This window comes from Gracilinanus agilis, chromosome 4 (assembly GCF_016433145.1).
Source record: "Gracilinanus agilis isolate LMUSP501 chromosome 4, AgileGrace, whole genome shotgun sequence".
NCBI lineage: Eukaryota > Metazoa > Chordata > Mammalia > Didelphimorphia > Didelphidae > Gracilinanus > Gracilinanus agilis.
This window is the reverse complement of record NC_058133.1, coordinates 123208799-123231877: the sequence shown is the minus strand read 5'-3', so window position 1 is coordinate 123231877 and position 23079 is coordinate 123208799. Positions and strand designations below refer to the sequence as shown.

Here is a 23079-nt window from a genome sequence, read left to right as displayed (position 1 = left end):
TATATATATATATATATATATATATTGAAAAATTAGTTGGTTCAACATATAATACTATAATTTAATAAAATAATCTGATTTTTTTGAGCAAAGGAGGATAATTAAAGGCTTTTTTGGGGTTGGGGCCTGACATTAGATTTATGAATGAAGAAAGAACAACATGATGAGTATATTAGAGTTTGAAGAATAGAAGTAGAAAGGACTATTGAGAGGCTATTACAATAATTCTGGCAGGTGATAATAAAGGCCTAGATTAGTGTAATGGCAATGGGAATGCAGATGCAGGGATAAATCAAGACTTTGAAGAGGGAGAAACTGTAGGAAATCAAAACAGATCATCTGTGGAAGAGGACATAGGGAGAAAAAAAATAAAAAAAGCCTTGAATGAGATAGATTGACTAGGTGAATGGCAATGTGGAGGATGGTCATTTTATTATAGATTAAGAATTAGAAGAGATCTCATAGGCCATCCACTTAACTCTCTAATTTTACAACTAAAAACTGAAGCAGTAAGATGTGAATCAGTTTTTCCAAGATCACTCAATTAATAAATGGCAGATTTAGGATTTAACTCCAGTTCTTGCAACTCCAAGTCTTATATTCTTTTCCTTACAATAAGCTACTTTGTAGTCAGAAGGAGGGACAGATTTTGGGGAAAGGATAATCAGTTTGGCTTGGGACATACTAAATTTGAGATGTTAATGAGATATCCATTTGCAAATGTCCTATTGTATGCAATTTGGCATGTAGACATGAAGCTCATAAGACATTTCAGGACTGAAGATATGGCCTTAATAAATGAAAATTGAAGCCACAGCAGTAAATGAATTTGCCAAGGAAGAGAACATCAATCAGATAACAGACCAAGAACAGAGCGTGGGGCAACACCAATCTTAAAATTCAAGAAGATGAACTGGTAAAGGAGACAGAAAAGGAAAGATAAGAGTAGAATCAGGAATTAGAGTTCATGTTTTGGAAGAAAAGGGAAGAGAGTGTGTCTAGAATGATTATCTATAGTGCTTTATACTTGATGCTGATTTGGGAGATTGAGTTTTCAGAATAAAAGGATCACATAGGAGAGGTAGGTGATACAGTGGATAAAGCACTAATCTTGGAGTCAGGAATACCTGAGTTCAAATGCTGCCTCAGTTTCCACGTCTGTAAAATAAGTTGGAAAAGGAAATGGCAAACCATTTCACCATGTTTGCTGTGAAAATCCCCAATTAACAAGAATCATATAAGTCTAAAGTAACTGAAAAACAAGATTGAGAGCCTTGATTTTGGAGCTGATTCCTACATTGTTAGTGCTGAGCAATCCAAAATCTGAAGTCAGATAAAGTATTTGAGTTAATGAAGTTCATACTCATCAGTGGTTGGCAAAAGGAAAAGATTGTGTCCAGGAACATCCAATATCTTAATGTGAGAAAATAAGTTTATTATTACAAGTCCTCCATGAAGTTTTCCTGAATTTCTTTTCTAAATGTGATATCTCATTTTTTCCCTAGCATTTTAGATTTCTGCTTTTACCATACTCTACTTTAGCTTTTATCATTAATATTTATACATATCTTATCTCTACATTACCATTAGATTAATTCTTTGAGGACAGGGACTGTGTTGTTTTTCATTGTTGTATTTTTAGAACTTAGCAGAGTGCCTTGTATTGTTTTTTTTTTTAATTTTGGCCTAGATATGTGATTTCTTTGATATAAGGAACTAATTTTTTCTACCAGTAAGGACTAGCAAAATTATGCAACTGCATAGTTTTAAAGAGTAGCCTGGGGAAGTAAAAATTTAAATATGTTTATTAGGTTCATATAGTACTTGTGAGAAGTGACACTTGAACTTACGTCTTCTGGACTCTGAGCCTTCTACTGCTTCTCACCTTGTATTTAGAAGGTATACAATAGATGTCTGAATCAAACTGATAATAACTTGATTGGGTGGTGAGATTGAGAGAAAGCTTTTTTAAGGACTGATATCTTAGACATATTTATAGGAGTACAGGCTGCCACCACTGAATCAGCTGAAAGGGGGATAGCTTAAGATTCTTAAGAGAGGAGACAGTTGATGATCAAAGTTCTGGAGGAAATATATCAAGTGGAGGATGGGTAGGAAGGATTAGCCTTGGCAAAAAGTTAAGACCATCTCATCCTATGGCACAGTAGGGAAAGGAGAAAAAAATGGGTGGAGACATTGAGAAATTTTGAAATGTGGAAAAGGGGAGTTGAGGCATTTCATATGAAGGCATTTCAGTCTTTTCAGTGAAGTAGTAATTTAGGTTATTTGTTTGAGTGTGGGGCAGGGAATCGGTTGAGAAATCAAAGAGAGAGGAAACAATTTGAAATAATGATGAAATAACTGAGATAGGAAAGCAATGTGATCAGAGGACATACCTCAGGTTGGAAGGGACCTCATTTCTCTACCTGAATTTGTTATATACTTATTGTTTATCTCATCCATTTGGCAATTAAAGAATCACAAAATTTAAGTTGGAAGCCACCTAAAGAACAACCTGGTTCATCCAACCTATATATGAACAAGAATAATTTTTGCCTATGGTAATTTCCGAATTACCATAATGATTATTTGGTCTTTGTTTGGAGACCTCTGATGAAGGGAAATAAAGTACCTCCCAAAGCAACTCTTCCCACTTCTAGAGAGCTATAATTGTTAGGTTTATATAAACCTGTTTATCTCCTTGAATTTTACTCCTTACTTAGGGCTTTTCTTTAAGAATACATCCTTCTTCTCCACCCTTACACCTCAAGTATTTTATTTTGCACATTAAACTTCCTTAGTTCATTCACCTGACCATAGAATCCTTTAATCATATTAATAAAATTCTTTTGGACTCATCAATAACCTTCCTAAAATTGGTACCCTAAACTGAATGCTACTTTTATATTTAAATATGATTTGTCTAGGCAGTGCACAAGTAAGACTTATACCTCTCTAATCTTGAAAATTGTAAATTTCTTCATACTGCTAAAGACCACATTAACTTTCTTGGTTGCATCATCACCTTGTTGTTGAACAATGTAAAGTTTAACAGTAATGGTGTGCTAGAAATATGGGAAAGATTAGGAGATGGTTATGATGGGTTAGAATTCCAGGCAGTTTTATTTGATATATCTCCCTGTAGGTGTTTCAGGAGTTGTCAACTCATGTGTTGAATGAAAAGAATAGAATAAAACATAATAAGCACTTAAAATATGCCAAGCACAATTTTAAGTGTTGAGGAAACCAATACAGAAGCAAAGATAGCCCCTGTAATCGAGGAGCTCACAGTCTAATGAGGGAAATAACACACATAGGAAAGTGGAGGCACACTTTGACCCTTCATGAATCATGGTATCCTTGTAAAAAGAGTCCTTTGTTTCTATGTTTTAAACAAACATTAATTTATTCTTTCATTTTTATGACATGATAATGAGTTTTTCATTTTGACATTTTGATTCTACTTTGGCATTGACATCATGTTTTTTTTTCATTCTTATGTGTCTCCCCTGGTTTGTAAATTTGAAGAGTAGGTACTGTGTCTCATTATGTATTGATTGATGAATAGTCTGGCAAAGAAGGGCTTGAGTTTCAAGAGCAGGTTCTAATTCATAATGGGTATGTGTTCAAAGCAAAATGGTAAAGGGGATATTCTAGTACTTTGCTGAATGTGATTCCTTATCAGTACTCAATGCATCATAAATAATAATGGAAGTAAATGCATCTTTAACAGAAAGAGACAGCAGTAAAGCTAAGACTGATTTTCTGATTGCATTTTCTCACCAGGTATCAAGGTCAACTTTCGAACAAGGGAACCTGATGGTTTGATTGTGTTAGCTGTATCACCTGGCAATCAAGAAGAATATTTTGCACTTCAGCTGAAGAGTGGACGTCCTTACTTTCTTTATGATCCCCAAGTAAGTGACTATGAAAACTGAAGAAAAATAACTTAAGCCATTTTCTTTGTAAGTTCCCTGAAGGAAAAGACTGTGCCTTCATCTCACTTTCAACACTCCAGTTCCTTATCAGTGAATATTCACAATGATTACTCAGTAAATGCTGATTGATGAAACCTGTGGCCAATTAACTCAGTTGTTTAGAACTCAGTGTGCAGGAGACCACAGTAGTATACTTGGTGTCCATTTGAGCTTTGATTTGCTCTGTGACCATTGTGCTCCTATTAAACAAATATGTGCCACTGAACAGGTAACAAAGCAAGAGAATATAGGTGGATGTGTATAAATCTATCAATAGTATAGTATTGAAAAAGAAAAGCTCAAAAAACATGATCTCTTGATGGTCACTTGCTTCCATTATCATTGAGTGTAAAAGATTTCAAAAATCTACGAATTTGATCAATATAAATATTCACTCCACTGATAGTGTTTGCAGGCTATCTTTGCCTATTCATCCTTTATGCCTTTTTTTCTTTCCTTCTATATCTGCTATACTCACAAGGTTCACTTATATTATTATATTCTCTTATTTTCAAATTATTACATGTTCTTTCTTTGCACTTGACATGGATATCAATGGAGGACAAGGACTTTTGTTGTATGAAGAACATCTTTTCATTTCATATGTTAATCTGATGACATAAGAGAAACATAAAATATAGGGCAAAAATGGGATCTTTATTTTTTAAATACATTTTTATTCCTTTTGTTTCTATATCAACTATATTTCCCAATGCTAATTCCATATAAAAAGATTTTTTTTAAAACGGAAGTCAAATGAACAAGTCAGAAGGTATTTTTTAGCATACTGTGCTAAATGGTAGAGCTACAAAGAAAAGCAAAAAATAGTCCCTGCCATCTGCCATCAGAGAGTTCACATCCAAATCAGAGGAGACAATGGATACAACTACAAAAAATGAATGAAGGATTAATTGGAGATACTTAGAGAGGGAAGGCATTAGTGTTAAGGAAAATTAACAAAAATGTTGAAAAAGTTTGATAAATGTAGTATTCCATTTTCATGGTCCCTCCCCTTCTAAGCCATTAATACTTGTTCATCCTACAATATTTCCATTATTGTGTATAATATTTTCTTGGTTCTGCTCATTTCTTTTTGTATCAGTTCATGTAAGTCTTTCCAGGTTTATTCTGAAATCATCCTGCTTATCATTTCTTATAGCACAATAGTATTCCATTAAAATAATATAACACAACTTGTTCAACCTTCCCCCAATTGAGGGAGAATCCCTCAATTTCCAATTATCTGCCACCACAAAAAAGAGCTGCTACAAATATTTTGTCCTTTCCCTATACCCCATTTTTTATCTCTTTGGGATATGGAACTAGTATTAGTATTGCTGAATCATAGAGTAAGCACAGTTTTATAGCCCTTTGGGCATAGTTCTAAATTGTATTCCAGTATGTCTATATCAATTTAAACTCCACCAACAGAGTATTAGTGTCTCATTTCCCCCATATTCCCTCCAACATTTATGGTTTTCATTTCCAGTATTATTTTTTGAGGGCCATTTTATAATTGTATCTATAGAGATCTTAATTTCTTACACATATTGAGTGCCTGATATTTTGTGTGTTTTGTGGTTACTTTGATTAGGACTCATCTTTCTATTTTTTCTTCTTGGATTTCATTATTGATATAGGGATCTATTGATTATTGTGGGCATATATTTTATCTTCCTGCTTCACAGATACTTTTATCTTAATTAGTTTTTTTTTCATTTTAGCATGTTTTTTCTTCTTCTTCCCACCACCACTGTCTCTAAAGAAAAAAAGCAAAGAAAAACAAATTCACATATTGGACATGTCTAAAAATGTGTGGATCATTCTGCATATAAGCCATTACTTTTACATCAGGATGTTATTAGCATTTTTCCTCACTGGTACTTTACAATTAAATGTATCATTTTGATGATAGAATTCTTAAGAACTTCAAAATGTTTTGTTTTTATAATGTCTCTGTTATAGTACTGATTTTTTCTCTTAGTTTTCTCATTTCACTCTACATTGGTCCTTACATATCTTCCCAGGTTTCTGGTTTCTTTGAAACTGTGTCTTATTTCATTTCTTATAGCTCAATAGTATTCCATTGCATTCATGAGGAATATTTGTTCAAAAATTCCCTATTTGATTAGTTTATAGTTCATTGCAACCATAGAAAGAGCAGCTATAAATACTTTTGTACATATAGCACTGTTAAAAGAAATCTTCATTTGGGCTTCGCCAATTAATAAGGCAAACTTAGGGGAAAAATTTGAACGAATTTTATTCAGCATATTAAGGCAATAAGCATTGGGTGGGTTAGCTTCCACTTGAGCTGACCTCTGTGCTGCATTTTCTAGACAGTAGTAACATCAATGTAAAGGAAATAGAATCTTCACTTATTCATATTTCAAAGAGAAGATGTGGAAAATGAACTTGCATGCATAGCAGGCTAGCTGCCATGTCCTCATGAGGAGATGGGATTAGCACTAAGGAGATATGATTAGTGAGCATGTGGACAGTCATCTCCTGCAGGACTACCCTGTCTTGTACGTTGGCATTATGTAGACAAAGACAAGCAAGTTTAAAACATGATGTTACTTCAGAATGATTCTGAATTAGTCAGATTTCTTCAAAAGGAGAGAAGTAAAATAGAGTAATGACTCAGTCAGATTACAAGTTAAAATCCTTGTAAGGCTCACCATGTACTACTTTGAAAGGAGAGATTTACTTATAGCCAAGGTAACTAAAAAAATCAGTGTCAGATAAATTCTCTTTTATACAGCATACTAGAACATTTTTGAGAGCTTCATACTTTTATTTGGCTTTCAAGTGAGGAATATTGAAAACAATATTATTCCATAAATAAAGTTTTGATAAAATGAGGTTAACATAAACAGAAAATTTTAGTTGACTAAAGATTCCAGGTTGAATGACTGATCCCAAACAATAAATAAAAAAGGATTTGGTTCTACTTCTTTTCCAGGTGAATATAAATACCATGAAACAAAAAGCCAAAGAAATACAATAATGTTCATTAATATTAAATAGCATCAAGTCTCCTTTTAACCTGGTTATCCACTCCCAATAATCATTTAATCAGCACATTTCATCTTGAGTCTCAGATATCCCATGCAGTTGACTAGTTCCTGGGAAATATCTTACTTGGTCATTCTGCAATAGGTCTTATTCTTAGGGCTATTCTGAAGCAGTCTCCTAGTAAGTTTACTTCTCTGGTTCCAAAATACTTGCAAAGATTTCTTAGGTAATCCAGCTAAAATCTGCCAATGAAAAGACTTGATACAATTTAGTATAACCTCATGAATCTGGATTTCCAGTAAAGAGTTCATTTGATGAAATCAACTCATACTTTATGGATCTAATCCTATTTACGACAGAACCATAAGAAGAGAATCAAATTAAGATGCCATAATTCACCTGAAACTTTAGATAATTTTAGTTTTTACAAACCACTTAATCTTTCTATATTTACCACACCCTGTATCTAATATGTGCAATACCATCAAGAGGCTGGAAGAGGCATCTTAAAAAAACAAAATCAAAAAGAGAAAGGATCAAAGAGGGCCTAACATAAAGAGAGTCCACCTGTATCTTAATATTATTAAACAGATAATCCAAAACTAGAAAGAATAATTTTAAAATTCTTTTTCATTATTAATGCAATTTGATATATGAAATCCTTAGTCAAATTTTGAGAAATTATTATTCAAACATACACTAGACCTCTATATTCTGTTTAAAACATTTAGATGGGCAACAAGTTGACTAAGCGGATTGAGAGCCAGGCTTAGTGATGAGAGTTCCTGTGTGTAAATTTGGCCTCACATAATTTATAGCTGTATGACTGTGCAAGCCACTCAACCCCAGTTCTCTAGATTTTACTACTCTTCTGCCTCGGAAATGTTACTTAGTATCAATTCTAAGAAAAAAGGTAAGATTTGGGAAAAAAGGAAACATTTGGAAGCTAATCATTCATATATATTTATACATGTAATTTACATATATTTTACACATACCTTGATATGTTTGCATATACACATCCTCATTCTTAGAGAAAAAGTCTAATTTTATTGCTTTCTCAAAGTTTATTATTCTAAATTAGAAAAAAATTTACATCTTTGTCTTATTCCCCACATTTAAGTGTATATGTATATGCATATGTATGTGTATATAAAATTTCCAAATATTCCATATTGGTCATGTTCAGAATTGTTTTGGATCAGTGTATTGCTAAGACTAGCTAAGTCTTTCATAGTTGATCATTGTACAATATTGCTGTTATTGGGTAGGATATTCTTGTTCTTCTCACTTCACTCTGCATCAGTTCACTGAAGTCTATCTAGGTTTTTTTAGATCACCATGCTCATCATTTCTTGTAATACAATTTTATTCCATCGCAATCTTATACCACAATAAGCTTAGCATTTTTTTCAAATGATGAGCATTTCCTCAATTTCTAGATCTTTGTCACCACAAAAAGAGTTGCTATAAACATATTGCACAAATAAGTAATTTTTTAAATATCTCTAGTTTGTAGACCTAGTAGTGATATTACTGGATCAAATGATATGTACAAATTTATGGCCCTTTGGACACAGTTCAAAATTGTCCTCCTGAACGTTGGCTCAATTCACAACTCCACCAACAATGTGTTAGTGGAGTTCCAGGTTAAGATGGTAGCAGAGTAGAGGCAGGGCGATTTTCTCTCCCTACAAACAGATATAGGATACCTCCAAAGGACAAGAAAACAAAATCCAGATGAAAGAAGGGACCCCACAATAGGGCGCAGCATCAAAGGAACCTGGGATTTGGTCACTTCCACACTATAAGGGGGGGAAATAGCTTCCATCAAAACGTGATCTGATCACCCCTCCCCCACCCCACCCACAGTACCAGAGGCAGAGGTTGCACACCAGAGTTAGAAAAAGCAGGGGCACAAAATCTAGCTCCTTGGCAGCTAACTGGCACCAGTAGGAGCTTGCCCCTGAGAGCAGCAAGACCTGAAACCCCAGGTGGCTGGAAAATTCAGACCTTGGACACAGGAGTGGGGCTGAGAGAGGCAGCAGCAGTGCCCAGCTCACTCAGACTCTGGGGGAAAACCTCAGGTGGTTGAGCAAGCATGGGCCAAGTTCCGGGCTCTGGGCAGCCAGCTAGAACCACAGGGGCTCGACCCTGAAAACAGCTAGACCAGAGACCCCAGGAGGGTCCCCAGAGAAACCAGGAGACTCACAAAGTAGCCTCAGGCAAAAACTGCTCCCTAACTCCATACAAAGAGAATCAGATTGCCTTACTCAGACTTATGGTAGATAAAGCACAATGATGCCAAGCAAAGCCCAAGAAATAAAGAAGAAGACAAAGAAAAAAAACTCAGAAATCAAATGAATTGATAAGCAAATCAAATTAAAGACAAGAAATGACCAGCTGGAAGCCTTGAAGAACCAGGTAGACCAGAATGAAAAGGAAAACCATAAGATTTTAGCTGAAAACCAGTCTCTAAAGGCTAGAATTGGGCAATTAGAAGCCAATGATCTCACAAGACAACAACAATTAATAAAGCAAAGTCAAAAGACTGACAAAATAGAAGGAAACATGAAATATCTCAATGAGAAGTTAATAGAACAAGAAAACAGGTCTAGAAGAGACAATCTGAGAATCTTTGGTCTTCCTGAAAAAGCAGAAATTAATAGAAATTTGGACTCCATACTAAAAGAAATTATTCAGCAAAACTGCCTTGAAGTTCTACAACAAGAGGGCAATATAGACATTTAAAGGATCCATAGATCACCCTCTACACTAAACTCTGAAAAGACAACGCCCAGGAATGTAGTAGCCAAATTCAAGAGCTTCCAAGTAAAAGAAAAAAATATTAGAAGAAGCCAGAAAGAGACAATTCAGATATCAAGGAGCACCAATCAGGATCACACAGGATCTGGCAGCCTCCACACTACAAGACCACAAGGCTTGGAATATGATATTCAGAAAGGCAAGAGAACTGGGTCTACAACTAAGGATCACCTACCCATCAAAGCTGACTACATACTTCCAGGGGGAAAGTATGGGCATTCAACAAGATAGATATTTGCACAGAAAAGACGAGGACTAAATGGAAAGTTTAATATTCAACCACAAAAATCAAGAGAAACATGAAAAGGTAAATAAGAAACAGAAGGGAAAGAAAGAAAACCCTTATTTTTAAATTTGCCTCTTTAAGGGCTTTAATAACATTAAATTATTTGTATTCCTATGTGGAGAAATGTTATATGTAATTTTCAAAAACTATTCATTATTATAGTAATTAGAAGAATTATTCTTCTAGGGAGAGATTGGAGCACTAAATGGTCTAAGATGAGACGGGGTGGGGAAAAACGAGGGGGGTGAATAGTAGATGACACCAAGAGAAACTTGAATGAATAAGAAAAATAGGATATTCTATACCACACAAAGAGAGCATAGGAAGGGGAGGGGATGAATACTATTATAAGGAGAGGAAGAGAGCATTAAGAGGTACTATTTAAACCTAACTCTCAGTGTAATTAACACTGAGAGGGAAGAGTGGCTATATCCATTGGGCTATAGAATTCTATATAACCCTACTGAGAATGTCAGAAGGGATTAACCAAGGGGAGCAGGGGAATGGGGAGGTCAGAGAAAGGAGGGGAGGAGAGGGGGGAGGGAATTCATTAGGCCTTAAAAAATAAAAAGAGGGGAATAATAAGGGAGGGGGTGGAAAGGGAAGTAAATCAAGGGAGGGGACAAGGGGGACAGGTCTAAAACAAACCACTGGTTTAAAAGGAAATAGCATGAGAAGAAGGAGTAGAACTAGGAGAGGATACTAAAATGTTAGGGAATACACAACTGATAATTATAACTCTGAATGTGAATGGGATGAACTTGCCCATAAAAAGGAAGCAAATAACAGAGTGGATTAGAAACCAAAATCCTACCATATGTTGTCTACAAGAAATGCATATGAGGCGGGTGGACATACACAGGTTTATGGTCAAGGGCTGGAGCAAAATCTTTTGGGCTTCAAATGAACAAAAAAGGCAGGAGTGGTGATCATGATTTCTGACAAAGCCAAAGTAAAATTAGATATGATTAAAAAAGACAGGGAAGGTAATTACATCCTGATAAAAGACAGTATAGACAATGAAGAAATAACATTGCTCAATATGTATGCACCAAATGGTATAGCATTCATATTCCTAAAGGAGAAACTGGCTGAGCTCAAGAAGGAAATAGATAGTAAAACCATACTAGTGGGAGATCTAAATATTCCTCTTTCATATCTAGATAAATCAAACCAAAAAATAAATAAGAAAGAGATAAGAGAGGTGAATGAAATCCTAAAAAATTAGATTTAATAGATATGTGGAGAGAAATAAATAGGGACAAAAAGGAATACACCTTCTTTTCAGATGCACATGGTACATTCACAAAGATTAACCATGTAATAAGGCATGGAAACATCGCAAAAAAATGCAAAAGAGCAGAAATTATAAATGCAACCTTCTCAGATCATGATGCAATAAAAATAATACTTAGTAAGGGCACATAAACAGGCAAACCAAAACCTAATTGGAAATTAAATATGATTATCCAAAACCAATTAGTTAAAGAAGAAATCATAGAAACAATCAACAATTTCATTGAAGAGAATGACAATAATGAGACATCTTATCAAACTCTGTGGGATACAACCAAGGCAGTACTCAGGGAGAAATTTATATCCTTGAGTACATGTAATAAAAAATTAAAGTGGACAAAGATCAATGAACTAGGCATGAAAATTAAAAAAACTAGAAAGGGAACAAATTAAAAATCCCCAGCTAAAAACTCAATTAGAGATTACAACAATTAAAAGGGAAATCAATAAAACTGAAAGTAAAAGAACTATTGAATTAATAAATAAGACTGGAAGCTTGTACTTTGAAAAAACAAACAAATTTGACAAAGTAATGGTCAATCTAATTATAAAAAGGAAAGAAGAAAGCCAAATCATCAGTATCATGAAAAGGGAGACCTCACATCTAATGAAGAGGAAATCAAGGCAATCATTAAAAACTATTTTGCCCAATTATATGGTAATAAATATAGCAATCTAGGTGAGATGGATGAATATTTACAAAAATATGAATTGCCTAGATTAACAGTAGAAGAAATATAATACTTAAATAATTCCATATCAGAAAAAGGAATTGAACAAGCCATCAAAGAACTCCTTAAGAAAAAATCACCAGGGCCTGATGGATTCACAAGTGAATTCTATCAAACATTCAAAGAACAACTAATTCCAATACTATACAAACTATTTGACATAATATGCAAAGAAGGAGTTCTACCAAATTCCTTTTATGATACAAATATGGTACAGATCCCAAAGCCAGGTAGATCAAAAACAGAGAAAGAAAACTACAGACCAATCTCCTTAATGGACATAGAAGCAAAATTCTTAAACAGAATACTAGCAAAAAGACTCCAGCAAGTGATCACGAGGGTTATTTATTATGACCAGGTGTGATTTATACCAGGAATGCAAGGATGGTTCAACATTAGGAAAACCATCCACATAATTGACCATATCAACAAGCAAACCAACAAAAAACACATAATTATCTTAATAGATGCTGAAAAAGCCTTTGACAAAATACAACATCCATTCCTATTGAAAACACTAGAAAGTATAGGAATAGAAGGACTTTTCCTAAAAATTATAAACAGTATATATCTAAAACCATTAACAAGCATTATATGCAATGGGGATAAATTAGAAGCCTTCCCAGTAAGATCAGGACTGAAACTAGGATGCCCACTATCATCTTTATTATTTAACATTGTACTAGAAACACTAGCAGTAGCATTAGGGAAGAAAAAAGAAATTGAAGGTATAGGTATCAAAATGGGCAATGAGGAGACTAAGCTATATTATAAAAAGTAAGGAAAGTAAATCTGAGCGGGTCTATGAAATGCAATTTGGGTGTGAGGAAGGATAAAAGAGATATTAGGTGATTATAAGGTGATTGGAGGAGGAATGAAGGTATTGGAAGGTATTTAGGAGATAAAGGAAATGGGAGATATAGGAGAGGGAAGCTCAAACAGATTTATTCCCAGAGGCTTGAGACAGAGAATACAAGGGGGAAATTAGGGTCAGTTAAGAAATGTTTAGGTTTGACTGGAGGGTTTCTTTTGTTAGTTTCTCTAGTCTCTTGAGGGAGGAGTCCAGAGGGCCCCTCACTACCATTCAAACTGATGGCAGGAGGAAGTCTTGAGGTAGGTGCTTCCTGCCAAGATGGATGCCCCAGTTCTTTCAAGAAATAAAAGAAAATGATTCTTTCCCTTTGAGCCCTTGTCTTAATTTTCGACACCATGATTCACCAGAGGGTCTGAATAGGTAACAAGGGGATTTATTAATAACAGGGTCAGTCATAAGGGGAGAGGGGTTCATGGTTTTCTAATTGCTGCTAGGAAAAGGAGTGATGGTGGGGGATGGGTTATGGGGAGGTTTAGACAGAGAGTCTGGGTCTCCCAGTCAGGAAGATCTGACTGCCTTTTAAGTAAAGTCTTTATCAAATCATTAAAACTAGGGGTGACTTATTTAAGGATACTCTACCAGCCTATAGAAACTAAACCCACAATGTCTAATCACCAAGCCCTCCCTTCCACCAGGACCCAAAGGAAATTGAGGGAAGGGAAGGGATGGAGTTGGGAGATCAGGGAGATGTCCAGAAAAATGAGATAGGTCCAAATTTCCCAAGACAAAATAAGCACAGACCAAGGCTGAAGCAAAGCCAAGCTGAAAGGCCAAAGCAAAAGCCTCCAGCCACAGCGAAAGCCAAAAGGCAAAAGCCCCTTCAGTTGGAACTTCACCTCTATTTATAGCTTTAAGTTCTAACTGATTTTCTGAAAATTCTAAGATGTTTAACTGACTTTTTGTGACCATTAGAAATTACAGAAGCAAAAAGTTTCTGTTAGCCACCTTGCATTACAGCTATCACTCTTTGCAGATGATATGATGGTCTACTTAAAAAATCCTAGAGAATCAAGTAAGAAGCTTGTAGAAATAATCAACAACTTTAGCAAAGTTGCAGAATACAAAATAAATGCACAGAAATCATCAGCATTTCTACATATGTCCAACACATCACAGCAGCAAGACATAGAAAGAGAAACACCATTTAAAATCACCCTAGATAATATAAAATACTTTGGAATCTATCTACCAAAACAAACACAGGACTTATATGAACATGACTACAAAACACTTTCCGAACAATTAAAACTAGATCTAAACAATTGGATAAACATTGATTGCTCATAGGTAGGATGAGCTAACATAATAAAAATGACCATTCTACACAAATTAATTTACCTATTTAGTGCCATACCTATCAAACTACCAAAAAACTTTTTTACTGAATTAGAAAAACCTATAACAAAGTTCATTTGGAAGAACAAGAGATCAAGAATATCAAGGGAAATAATGAAAAAAAAATGAAGGAAAGTGACCTAGCAGTACCAGATATTAAACTATACTATAAAGCAGCGGTCATCAAAATGATATGGTACTGGCTAAGATACAGAAGGGAGGACCAGTGGAATAGAATTGGGATAAGTGATACCAGCAAGACAGTGTATGATAAGCCCAAAGAGCTCAATTTTGGGGTCCAAAATCCACTATTTGACAAAAACTTCTGGGAAAATTGGAAAACAATATGGGAGAGATTAGGCTTAGATCAACATCTCACACTCTACACCAAAATAAATTCAGAATGGGTGAATGACTTAAATATAAAGAAGGAAACTATAAGAAAATTAGGTGAACATAGAATAGTATACCTGTCAGATCTATGGTAAAGGGAAAAATTTAAAACCAAGCAAGAGTTAGAAAAAATTATAAAATGTAAAATAAATAGTTTTGATTATATTAAATTAAAAATGTTTTGTACAAACAAAAACAATGCAACCAAAATCAGAAGGGAAACAACAAACTGGGAAAAAATCTTAATAACAAAAAACTCTGACATAGGTTTAATTACTCAAATATATGAGGAGGTAAATCAATTGCATAAAAAATCAATCCATTCCCCAATTGATAAATGGGTAAGGGACATGAATAGGCAATTTTCAGATAAAGAAATCAAAACTATCAATAAGCACATGAGAAAGTGTTCTAAATATCTAATAATTAGAGAAATGCAAATCAAAACAACTCTGAGGTACCACCTCACAGCTAGCAGATTGGCTAAAATGATAGAAGGGGAGAGTAATGAATGCTGGAGGGGATGTGGCAAAACTGGGACATTGATACATTGCTGGTGGAGTTGTGAATTGATCCAACCATTCTGGCTGGCAATTTGCAACTATGCTCAAAGGGCTATAAAAGAATGGCTGCCCTTTCATCCAGCCATACCATTGTTGGGTTTGTACCCCAGAGAGATCATAGATAAACAGACTTGTACGAAAATATTTGTAACCTCGTTTTTTTGTGCTGGAAAAAAAACTGGAAAACGAAGGGATGCCCTTCAGTTGGGGAATGGCTAAAAAAATTGTGGTATATGTTGTGATGGAATATTATTGTGCTCAAACTAATAATAAACTGGAGGAGTTCCAAGCGAACTGGAAAGACCTCCAGGAATTGATGCAGAGTGAAAGGAGCAGAGCCATAAGAACATTGTATACAGAGACTGATACACTGTGGTAAAATCAAATGTAATGGACTTCTGTACTGGGAACAGTGCAGTGACCCAGGACAATTCTTAGGGATTTATGGAAAAGAATGCTACCCACATTCAGAGGAAGAACTGTAGGAGTGGAAACACAGAAGAAAAACAAGCACTTGAACACATGGGTTGATGGTTGGGGATGTAGACACTACATGACCATATCAATGCAACTATCAATAATATTTAAATAAGTCCTTATTGATCACATATGTTAAAACCAGTGGAAATGCATGTTGAAAATGGGGAGGGCTTGAAGGGATATGAAGGGGAAAGTAAAAACAAGAATCATGTAACCATGGAAAATTTTTCTAAAAAAATAAAATATTTAAAAAAAAACCCTAATGCTTTAGTGTTCCAATTTTGCCCCATATCCTCCCACATTTATCATTTTCCTTTATTGTCATATTAATGTATTGGATAGGTATAAAGTGGTCCCTGATGATTGTTTTAATTTGCGTATTTCTAACCAATAGTGATTTAGGACATCTTTTCATATGACTGTAGATAATTCTTATTTCTATATCTGAAAATTGCCTGTTTGTTTCCTTGGCCATTTTTCAATTGGGGAATGACTTGTTTTATAAATTTCATTCAATTCTCTATATATTTGAGAAATGAGGCATTTATAAGAGAAATTTTTTGTATACATTTTTCCCAGTTGTTTCCCTTCTAATCTTGGCTGCATTTGTTTTGTTTGTACAAAACCATTTAAATTTAATATAATTAGAATTATTCATTTTACATCTTATACTAATTGGATATTTCCCTCCATCTTATTTTCCCCTCCTCTTCTTGCTTTTTATCCTTTTTTCTGATCCTCCTCACAAATATTTACTTCTAGCCATTTCCTCCCCAAATCATTCTCCCTTCTATTAGGTCCCCCTTTTTAATTCCCCTCCTATTTTCCTATAGAGTAAACTAGATTTATCTACTCAGCTGAGTATGTGTTATTCACTGTCTGAGCCAATTCTGATGAGTGAATTTTAAGCATTGTCCATCATCATCCTCACCTTCCCCTCCACTTTAATAGCTTTTTTATTCTTCTTCAAGTGAAATAACTTAGTACACTCTACTTCTCTCCCTCTTCTCTCAGTGAAATTCTCTTTTTCACAGCTTGTTTCCCCCCCACCCCAATATTATGTCATAATAGTCTGCTTATTCCTGCACCTTCTGCCTAGGTATACTCTTTCTAACTATTCTAATAATGTTAAAATTCCTGAGTGACAAGTATCATCTTCCAATATAATAATGTAAATTGTGTGACCTCATTGAATCTCTTAAGTTTTTTCTTCTCTCAAGTCCTGTATTTGAACATCAAATTTTCTGTCAAGTCTGGACTTTTCTTAAAGCATGCTTGGAAGTCCTCTATTTCCTTACATGTCCATTCTCTGCCCCCCCCCCCCGCCCCCATGCTCCCATAAGATATAATTATCTTTTCTGAGTAGGTGTTTCTTGGTCATGAACATTTACCCTTTGCTTTATGGAATATCATATTCCAAGCACTCTGATTCCAGTATAATCCTGTGACTCCATGATATTTGAATTGTTTCCGTCTGTTTGCCATATTTTCTCCTCAAGCTGACAGCAATAGAACTTGATTATATTATCATTGGGAGTTTTCTTTGGGGGATATCTTTGATGATCTGTAGATTCTTTCCATTTTTATTTTACCTCCCTGGTTCAAGAATATCAGGGCACTTTAATTTGATAATTTCTTTTAATGTGGTGGTCTAAACTTTTTTTGATCAAAGCTTTCAGGTAGTCCAATAATCCTTAAATTATCTCATCAGGATCTGTTTTCCAGGTCACTTGCTTTTACAATGCAATATTTCACATTTTCTTCCAATTTCCCCATTCTTTTGAATTTATTATTTCTTGATGCCCCAGAAAGTGATAGGCTTTCACTTGCTCAATTCTAATTTTTATTAAATTGTTTTCTCCTGTGAGCTTTTGAATCTCCTTTTCCATTTGACCAATTCTATTTTTTTAGGAGTTCTTTTCTTCATTATATTTTTTCTACCTCATTTGCCAATTCAGTACATTTTTGTGCCTCCTATATAATTTGGTCAATTTTTGTTTTTAAGATGTTTTCTTCTTCCCTCATTTTGACTTCCCCTATCATTTCTTTTGTCTATCTTATTTGATTTTTAAAATTTTTTGAGCTCTTTGTCTGACACAAATTCCCATCTTTCTTTGATGTTTTGCATGCAATTGCTTTGATTTCATTATTTCCTTCTGAGTTTTTGCCTTGCTTTACTTTTATTATTATTCTTATTTTGATGTTTGCTCACTTTTCACCCTTTTTCTTGCCTGTTGATTTTAGCTTAAAGGTGGGTTTTGTTTGTAGGGCAGAGAGGGACAGTCTTGAATTTTAATATTTTATTTTTTTAAAACCCTTACCTTCCATCTTAAAATCAATACTATTGTCTCAATAAATGTTGGTTCTAAATAGAAGAGTAGTAAGGGCTAGGCAATAGGGGTTAAAAGACTTGCTCAAGGTCATATAGCTGGGAAATATTGAGAATAGATTTGAACCCAGAAGTGCCCATCTCTGATTCTGGCTTTCAATTCACTGAGCCATCTGACTGCTTTTAAACTTTAATATTTTCTTACTGAAACCCTTAGATATAGTTCTGGATGTCTATAAGTTTCAATCACTCCAAGGTAGTATGATGACCTGTGGCCTGAGAGCTCTGGAAGCCACATCCCACTGATAATTCAGTCTCCTTCATAGCCTGCTGTGGGTTTTCAAGACCAGGAACAGTACTAGTGTTCATTACCTTGTTGTTGGATTGTACTGTCATTCACCTGAACTTGCCAAGGGCCTTTTCCACAGCTTTTCACTTGCCTGTGGTTTTAATGGGGCTCAGAATGTTTAGGGGTAGGCATGAGGATGCTTTGCAGTTGGCTTGAGCAGGATCTTGAGTCTCATTGCTGGCATAAGTCCAGGTTCAGAACCTTGACCAGTGGAAAAGAGAAGTGACTCACTGTTGACCTGTGCTATTTGTAAAACTTTTTTGCAGATTACTTTCACCTCTCAACCAGTGATTTTTTTCTCTACCTTCCAAGTTGTCTTCTGCAGAAAAATTGCCTCATGCTCTCCCTTTGTTGGTGCTGCTACTCTAGTATTCATTTTGAAGAGTTTATTTTATTTTATTTTTAATGTCAGGTGGAGGGGTTTTTCAGAGAGATCTGGGTTCTCCTTCTTGCTTCTACTCCACTATTTTGGCTCCTTGAAAATTTCTTTTCCATTGACAAGAATGACATACTTTAAGGATCTAATCTTATATGTGACTAATTGACAATTCTTCTGAAAAGAATTTGGGGATTTTTGTGGGTTTTTGGCTCAGCATGATCCAGAAGTATAAGACAGAGCTCAACAAAACTAATGTGATCTTGCAATTCATTTAGAAGCAAAGCTTCCCAATAAAGAACTGATAATATCTCCTTAATCAATCCAGATTAGACAATACATGGAATTTTTCATTTTTTGTTCTAAGTGCCATTATTTAATTACACTGAAAAAACTAGATTGGTTTCAGAAAAGATCAACCAGGGTATCAAAGGGCCTTAAATCTATGTCATTTAATTATTATTTGAGAAATATGGACATGTTTAACCTGGAGAAGAAAATACTGAAGAGTAATATTTTTTGCATTTTCAAGCATTTAAAAGACTCTCATGTGAAGAAGGGATTAGACACTTTCTGCTTTTCACCAGATGTAGAAGAAATAGTAGAAGTTGTAAAAAAGAACATTTAGGCCTGAATTACTAACAGTTATAGCTGTCCCAAAATGTAATAGTGTACCTGAGATGTGTCATGTCTTCTTCCTCCTTGGAACTCTTCAAGTAGTGACTGTAAGACCATTTTTCAAGAATAATATATAGGGATTTTTTTGGCCGTTGATAATTCTTTCAATTCTTAAATACTGTATAATTGTGTGATCTGGAAGAAAAATCAGTATTCTTGGCTGGGCTACTGCAATATGATATAAATCTAAACTAATTCATAGACTTAGTATATGCCAGTCATATTACCAAGGGGATGCTTCAGAGACTTAGGCAAAATATTAACCAACAGTATCTAGAGGAGCAAAATGTCTAGAATCTTCAGTGAAACAATGAAAAAAATAGGAATTAAGAAGGAATTCTACCCCTCAATCTCAAATTTTACTATACGGCAACAATTATAAAAAAAACTATTTGGTATTTTTTCAAAAATACAATACATAAATGGGCAGACCAAATAAAGATAATCATAAATATTGAACTAAATAATACCTTGCTTGTTAAACTTAAAAAATACTGATTACTTAGTGATGAACATTTTATTTCCCAAAAGCTGGGAAAACTTGAAAGATATTTGGCAGCAATTATGGTTTAGATCAAAATTTTACTTCATTTTGGTGAGTTCAAAATGCATATGTAGCTTAAATATTAAAAATGAAACTATAAAAAATTAGTAGACAGATCATCTATTTTTCAGAGTCATGAATTAGAAGTCAGTTCTGATACAAATAATGGGTAGATGTAATCATATGAGATAAAATGTTAAATATAAAATGCTCAAAATTAAAAAAAATGTAGCATAATGGTAGAGTTGTGAATTGATTCAACCATTTTGGAGGGCAATTTGGAATTATGCCCAAAGGGTTATAAAATAATGCATTCCTTTTGATCTAGCAATACTACTACTAGGTCTGTATCCCAAAGAGATTAAAAAAATGGGAAAGATCAGAATAAGTTATCTTAAAATACTTCCAATTTCTCCTTTTGAAGAGACTCCAAGGGATGAAGTAGAATACTGCATATAAGAATTTATTTAATTGATGTTTTAGTTGCTTTGAATGGCTTAAAAAAGATATATTATTTATTATATTAAGAAAAGCTCCGTTTATTTCTATGATTTTTAACATTAAAACCAGAAATAGGCATTATATTTTCTGTGAACTTTTTCTGAAAGTTGATATGCAGCTTTTATCATTGTTGTTAGAAATAATGTTTATTATGTTTACAGTTTTTCTTATATTGAACCAACTCAGTTTTATAGGTATATGTCCAATCTTGTCATCATGTATAAACTTTTTTATAGATTGCCATAACATCTTTGCTAATATTTTTAAGTTTTACATTGATATTTTTTAGCCAATAAGCATTAAAAATATATATTTACTATATGTCTGGTACTGTACTAAGGACTGGAGATACAAAGAAAAGGTAAAGAAGACAGTCTCTTCTCTCTAGGAGTTCACATTCTAATGGGGAAACAATATGTAAAGAGATATTATAACATCTGTATCTATATCATACATCTAAATCTAGCTATTAATCTTTTATCCATTTTTATTATTATTTATCATCTATCTATATGAAATGCACACTAATAGAAGGTACTAGCATCATTGATAGTAGGGTATAGGAAAGGAGTAGAAAAAGTCATTCGATAGACCAAGTACTATTTGAACTGAATCTTGGAGTTTGGAGGGAGGAGAAGAATATTCTAGGTATGGGGAAGAATAATTGCTAATGTACGGTCAGAAAGTGGAGTCATATGTGAAAAGAACACTAATGAAGCCAGCATAGCTAGGTCATAGAGTGTGTGGAAGAGAATAAAGTGTAAAAAAACTGGAAATGTAGGAAGAGTCTAGGTTGTGAAGGGCTTTAAATGTATAATAGAGTAATTTCTCTGAGTTTGGAGGTAATAGGGTGCCTCTGGAGTGTACTGACTGGATGGTGAGGGCAGTGAGTGGCATGATCAGATGTATGCTTTTGAAAAATCACTTTGGCAGCTGAATGTATGATGGATTGGAGAAATTTAAGAAAAGGAGGCTAATTAAGAGATTACTATCATGTAAGTGAAAGTTGGAGAGGGTCTGTACTAGGGTAATGTGAGGGAGAAATAGAGGGAGAAATGTTGTGAAAGTAGAGGATATTTGGCAACAGATTCTGGACTATTACCAGTCATACTGACTTCAATGCCTAAAAGAGAAAGTGAGGCTGAAAACTTTGTGCAAGTCTACCCCACTTGAATCCAATTCACAGGCAAGTGAAGAAGACTCTGACATATCATAGGTCCTTTATGAAACCAAGGGAGAACAGTGATGTTCATTTCTATTTGATTTTGATACCACTGTTCTACAAAAGATATTAGGTGAAGAGCTATGGTATCTGACAAGATTATAAAGAAAAATAATAACTATTTTAGAGAAAAGAAGAGATAGCCCAGACCAGAACTTTTGGGTATTCACTCTGTGTTAGTGGACTTGAGCTTAATAAAGCCCACCAAAAAAAGACAGAGGAGTGACCAGACAGGTAAGAAGAGAATCAGAAGAGAAATATATCATGAAAAATCTAGAAAGAAGAGAACATTGAAGAGAGGGCCTATTGATGGTGTCAAAGGGGTCAGAGAAGTTAGGAATAATGGGGATTGAGAAAAATTTATATCTGGTTATTAAAAGAATATTAATATTAATAACTCTGAATAGAGTACTTTCAGTTAAATTATGAGAACAATAACCAGATTGGGGAAGGTTTAGAAGAGTTAGAGAAAAGGAAATGGAGGCAGTTAGTGCAACCTACTTTCTCAAGAGTTTACCCATTTTTAGGGATAGATAGATATTAGAGATATTGTCTCTAGTTTCTTTCTCTGTTTTGTCTTCCCCTGGTTTAGGTATCAACACCATGTTTGTACCATAAAATATTTTAGTAGGATTCCTTTTCACTTCATTAAAACAGTTAAATTCAATATAATATATAATGTACTTTGCCTATGAAATTCATAGTTTATAATCAAAAATAGCTTTCTCATATAATATAATAACACCTAGAACACAAAATAGTTATCTGCAACAATCAAATAGCATGCTAATACATTGTTGGTGGAGTTGTAAATTAATTCAGTCAATCTAGAAGAGAGTTTGGAGTTATGTTGAATGCCTTTGATCTAATGGCTGGGAATTTGAACCTCAAAATTCAAAGGCAGAAAATCCCCATTTGTACCAACATATTACTAATAACCATCTTTTGCTAGCAAAGAGCTAGAAAGTATGTACCCATCAATGAGGTGATAGCTGAACAAATTGTGGTACATAATTACAGTGAAATATTTCTTCAGTATAAGAAATAATTAATTTAAAGAATTTGGGGAAGTAAGGGAAAACATGAATGGATGTATAATGGTAATTAAAGCTGGGAAATAATATATACAATTTTCAAATGTGAATTGAAATACTGTAACATAAAATATAATTTTGCATAATTAGAGTGAAAAATCTTGGTAGAAAGAATAGATGAGAAAATGAGCTTTGTTTCTTTTCATATGTAGAGGTGGATGATGGTGGGTATGGAATGTAGCACCTGCTTTCAGAATTGGTTAATAT

General features: G+C 34.3%; 1 protein-coding gene across 1 annotated transcript in view; it reads left to right on the top strand.

Moving 5' to 3' along the window:
* Positions 1-23079, top strand: part of USH2A (usherin) — a 1059501-nt gene that overhangs the window by 369799 nt on the left and 666623 nt on the right. Inside the window, exon 21 of the mRNA XM_044674959.1 lies at positions 3787-3917. Coding sequence (XP_044530894.1) covers positions 3787-3917 — 131 coding nt within the window. The remainder of the gene's footprint in view (positions 1-3786; positions 3918-23079) is intronic.